The sequence below is a fragment of the Nannospalax galili genome, unplaced genomic scaffold (genome assembly GCF_000622305.1).
Source record: "Nannospalax galili isolate Female #2095 unplaced genomic scaffold, S.galili_v1.0 scaffold856, whole genome shotgun sequence".
NCBI classification, from domain to species: domain Eukaryota; kingdom Metazoa; phylum Chordata; class Mammalia; order Rodentia; family Spalacidae; genus Nannospalax; species Nannospalax galili.
The window spans coordinates 1249707-1254352 of record NW_008339573.1 but is presented as its reverse complement, the minus strand read 5'-3'; the positions used below and the strand labels follow the sequence as shown (position 1 = coordinate 1254352).

The following is a 4646-nucleotide window of genomic DNA, read 5'->3' as shown; positions in this document are numbered from 1 at the left end:
GGGCCCCTGCTGTGAAGTAGAAGTCCCTTCACGTCCAGACAGCTCATGCACCTCGGAATTATGTGCTGAGACTCCTTTCAGCAGAAGTACCTGGCATCCTTCCTGACTCCTTTTGAAGTGCCCGTCACAAATGCTCTAACATAAACATGGCCTCTGGCTCTAGGGATACCATGCTTTCCTGTGTGATTTTTCAGGTAGTCAGCAGTCTGGCGGCATGGCAGAAACCCACTTCCAGATGTAAATAGAATGCCTCACAAAGTATCTATCAGCCAAAGCTTTTACCACTACCCCCATGATATAAATATCCCAGTCTTTCTCTCAATATCAGAGAGCTGGGTCGCAGAGAGCTGGATCAATAGAGAGCTGGACAGCAAGGAGCTGGAGCAGAGACACTTAATAAAGCTGTAACACAGACTAAGCCGAGTCTTGTGTCTTACTACCGGTGACCCAGCCTTTCCGGGGGGCGCACTCCTCTGTTACCGACTTGCAGACACCTAGCTTTCACCGTCCTCGTACTCTTCCCGCATGGTCCAATGGCCAGTGGACCTCGCTTCCTGAGAAAGTACACGGGTGAATTAAGGGCGGGATTCGGCTGGACAACGCTCCAGCAGCGGAGACTTTCAGCACCGGAGTGGCGGACAGAGACGTGAGACCCGAAGCGGCGGAGAAGCCTGCCATGCCATTCTGGGAGTGCGCCCAGCGCGCGTGCGCTCACCTATACACACACACACACACACACACACACATTTTCAGCCCAGAGTTTGTGTATTTGGAGAAAGCTAACCTAATAACCAGTATGTATAGCTTATTGCCATGCCATCATTATAATTACCTTAACAAAAATAGCCTAACTCTTATTATTAAATTTAGTTTTTAAGAGTGGGCTGGAGAGATGGCTCAGAAGTTAAGAGCAGTGGATGTCCTTGCAGAGGTCCCTAGTTTGATTCCCAGCACCTACATGACAGGTAACAACCATCTGTAACTCCAGTTCCAAGGGATGGGACACCCTCTTCTGACTCCATGGGCATTGTACGAGATGGGTGCACTTACATACATGCAGACAACACACTCATACACACAAAGAAAGGGAGAAGAAAAAAAAAAAAAAGGACCCAAACTCAGAGGACACTTGTTCCCCAAGACATCTCTTGGAACCATCTGTCTCCCAAAACTGTGCTGATGGAACTGTCTCTAGAACTCCAGTCTGGAACTGTATCCCCAGTCTGGGAGTCTGGTCCTCCCTATAATTTTATTCAAAATGGTTTCTCCAACTTCAATTAAGGAAGTACAAGCACGACCCCACTCTAATCTTAATAGACCATTTCATCCCTAGTTCTAGAATATCTCATTCACCCAGGGTCACATGTCCTTCCCAATCTCCTCTGTGAGATGGAGATGGGTACACTGCCTTTCAGTACTTTGGTATATTAATTCTCAAGCATACCTATATTTATTCATTATCTTTTCAGGTAGAGTGCCAAATTGAGGTTGCTAAGGAAACAAGATCAGGTGCCCAAGTCACAAGACACAAAAGTAGATGGTTTTGCTGGGGTTATAAAAGTCACTGGGGTCAGGGGGTCCTGGGAGCTGGAGAGATAGCCTTCTTCTGACCTCTGAAGGCATTTCATGACACGGGTGCACTTACACACATGTAGGCAATACACCCATACACATAAAATAAAAATAAAATTCAAAAAAAGTCTTTAGTCCAGATTATGCCCATTTATAAAACTCATTCCCACAGCTAATATGTACTGAGTAGATACAACATGGAAGGCACTGTACTAAATGTTTGACGTGTTATTATCTAAACTAATTATAACAATCCTGAAGCAACTTTTTTTTTGCTATGCTGGAGATCAAACCCAGGGTCCTGTGCATGCTAGGCAAGCTCTCTACCACTGAGCTATATCCCCAGCCTCAAGAATTCTTATCTCCATTTAATGAAATGCATTATGAAACACATGACTGTTGCTAATTTTTAAATATATATATTTTTTAATTTTTAAAAAATTTTATGTTTATGAGTGTATTGCCTGCATGTATATAAGTACATGCACCCATGTCATGCAGATTGCAGAGGCCGGAAGAGGGTGTTGGATCCCTTGGAACTGGAGTTATAGACAGCTGTTAGCTGACATGTGGGTGCTGGGAATCAAACCTGGGTCCTCTGGAAGAACAGCAAGTGTTCTTAACTGCTAAGTCATCTCTCCAGCCCCATTTAAAAAATTTTTTACTTTAAAAAGATTTCCTGCAAGGTATGGTAGCCCAAGCCTCTAAATCCCAGCACTCAAGAGACAGAGGCAGGTAGATCTCTGATGCTAGCCTGGTCTACATAGTGAGTTCCAGGCCAGTTGGGGCTATAAGGAGACCCTGTCTCAAAAAAAAATTTTTTTATCTATGTATATGTGTGTGTGCCTATATGAGTTATGTACAACACATGTGTACAAGTCCCCATGGAGGCCAGGAGAGGTAAAAGATCTCCAGGAACTGAAGTTAGAAGTAGTTGAGTCATCTGATGTGTGTAAGGGGAAGTGAATCTAGGTCCTCTACAAGAACAGTAAGTACTCTTAACCACTGAGCCATCTATCCAGTGCCTTTTTTTTACGTTTAAAAATATTTTTATTATTTCAAATTGTGTGTGTGTGTGTGTGTGTGTGTATGCACGCGTATGTCTGTGTAGGTGCACCTAGACATCAGATCCCCTGGAGTTTCAGGTAGTTGTGAGCCATTTGATATGGGTGCTAGGAATAGAACTCAAGTTTCCTATAAGGGCAGTATGTGCTCTTAAATGTTGAGCTACCTCTCCAGTTTTTTACTTTTTTAAAAAATTATTTTTATGTGTATGAATATATTGCCTCCAAGTGTGTAAGTGCGCCCATGTCATGCAATGCCCACAGACATCAGAAGAGGGCATTGGGTTCGCTAGAACTGAAGTTACAGGCAGATGTTAGCTGTCATATGGATACTGGGAATTGAACCCAGGTCCTCTGCAAGAGCAGTCAATGGCTCTTAACTGCTAAGCCATCTCTCCAGCCCCTCTTTTTCACTTTTTTTTTTTTTTGCGACAGGGTCTCCCTGTAGTCCCAGCTGGCCTGAAACTCACTATGTAAATCAGGGGAGCCTTTAACTCACAGAGATCCCCCTGCCTCTATCTTCAGCTTTCTTAATTTTTAAAATCTGTGGTATGCCAGGCCTGGTGTTGCACGCCTTGGTGGCACACGCCTGTAGTCCCAGCACTTGGGAGGCAGAGACAGGGCACCTCTGTAAGTTCAAGGTCAGCCTGGTCTATACAGTGAGTTCCAAGCCAGCTGGGGCTACAGGAAGACCCTGTCTCAAAAGACAAAACAACAAATATATGATATACATACATATACATGTGCGTGTGCATCTATGTGAACACTTGAGATTGACATCAGGAGTATTCCTCAATCACTCTCCACCTTACTCTTTAAGGCAGGGCCTCTGGCTATACCCATGCTTGCAGTTTCAGCTAGTCTGACTAGTCAGCTTTGCTCTAAGGATTACTTTGTGTTTCCATCTTCCAACTGCTATAACTGGTGAGCCACCATGTGCACCCAGCATTAGGGGGTTCTAGGGATCCAAACTCATCTTTGTGCTTATGCAGCAAACACTTTAATTACTCAGCCCTAATTTCTTATTGTAGCTCATTTTGTTTTTTGAGGGCAGGGTCTCAATATGTGAGCCCTGGCTGGCTTTAAACTTAGCATGCAGACCAGGCTGGTCTCAAACGTGGATATTCTCCTGCTTATCTCAAGTGTTAGAATTACAAACATGCATTACTATTACCCAACTGCCAGCATATTCTCTTCTCTCTCTCTCTCCTCTCTCCCCCTTTCTCTCTCCCAGAACTTGCTATGTAGACCAGGCTAGCTTTGAACTCACAGAGATCCGACTGCATGCGTGTGCACCTGCCTGTGTCCCGTGCTGGGACTATAGGCATGCGCCGCCACCACTGCCACCACCACCACGCCTAGCTATCAGCATTTTTAATTATTCTCCTTCTTCATGGTACAGAAAGCTTGTAATTATAGTGGCTGGAGAGATGGCTTAGTGGTTAAGAACACTGACTGTTCTAGCAGAGGACCCAGGTTCAATTCCCAGCACCCACATGGTGGCTACTGTCCTTAACTCCCTCTTCTGCCCTCCACGGCATTGCACAACACGGGTACTCTCACATACATGCAGGCAATACACTCATACACATAAAAATAAAAATAATAAATAAAAATTTAAAAAAAAAAGAAAAAGAAAACTTGTAATTATAAGGTAGAACCTAGTAGAGAGTTAACTTTATATCCCAATAATTTTAACTTACTTTTTGAGAGAACCAGTCTGGAGGACGCCCAGGCTCTGCAAATGGCTTGATTGCTCTACTAACTGATACCCTACAAAATAAGACAAGTTTTATTATACATCTAACAGGAAAAATGCAAGGGGGCACAGGTTTACTGAAAGTTCAAGATTTGGAGTTCACAACCAGGCGTAGTGGTACACGTCTTTAGATTTGAGTTCAAGGCCACCCTGGTCTGCCACATTGTGAGTTCCAGGCCAGTTGGGAGACTCTGTCTCAAAAAGATTGCACGCCCCCGGCACCCCCCCGCCCCCCGCCCGCAACACACACG

The 4646-nt window shown here is 44.4% G+C and overlaps 1 protein-coding gene across 10 annotated transcripts in view; it reads right to left on the bottom strand.

The window, feature by feature from the left end:
• Positions 1–4646, bottom strand: part of Brd8 (bromodomain containing 8) — a 41190-nt gene that overhangs the window by 27247 nt on the left and 9297 nt on the right. For 9 of the 10 annotated variants that reach the window (XM_017798475.2, XM_008834300.2, XM_017798476.2 and 6 more), the window contains exon 3: positions 4340–4409. The exons of the other annotated variant lie outside the window; for it this stretch is intronic. In XM_017798475.2, the coding sequence (XP_017653964.1) occupies positions 4340–4409 (70 nt within the window). The remainder of the gene's footprint in view (positions 1–4339; positions 4410–4646) is intronic. 10 annotated transcript variants of the gene reach the window in all.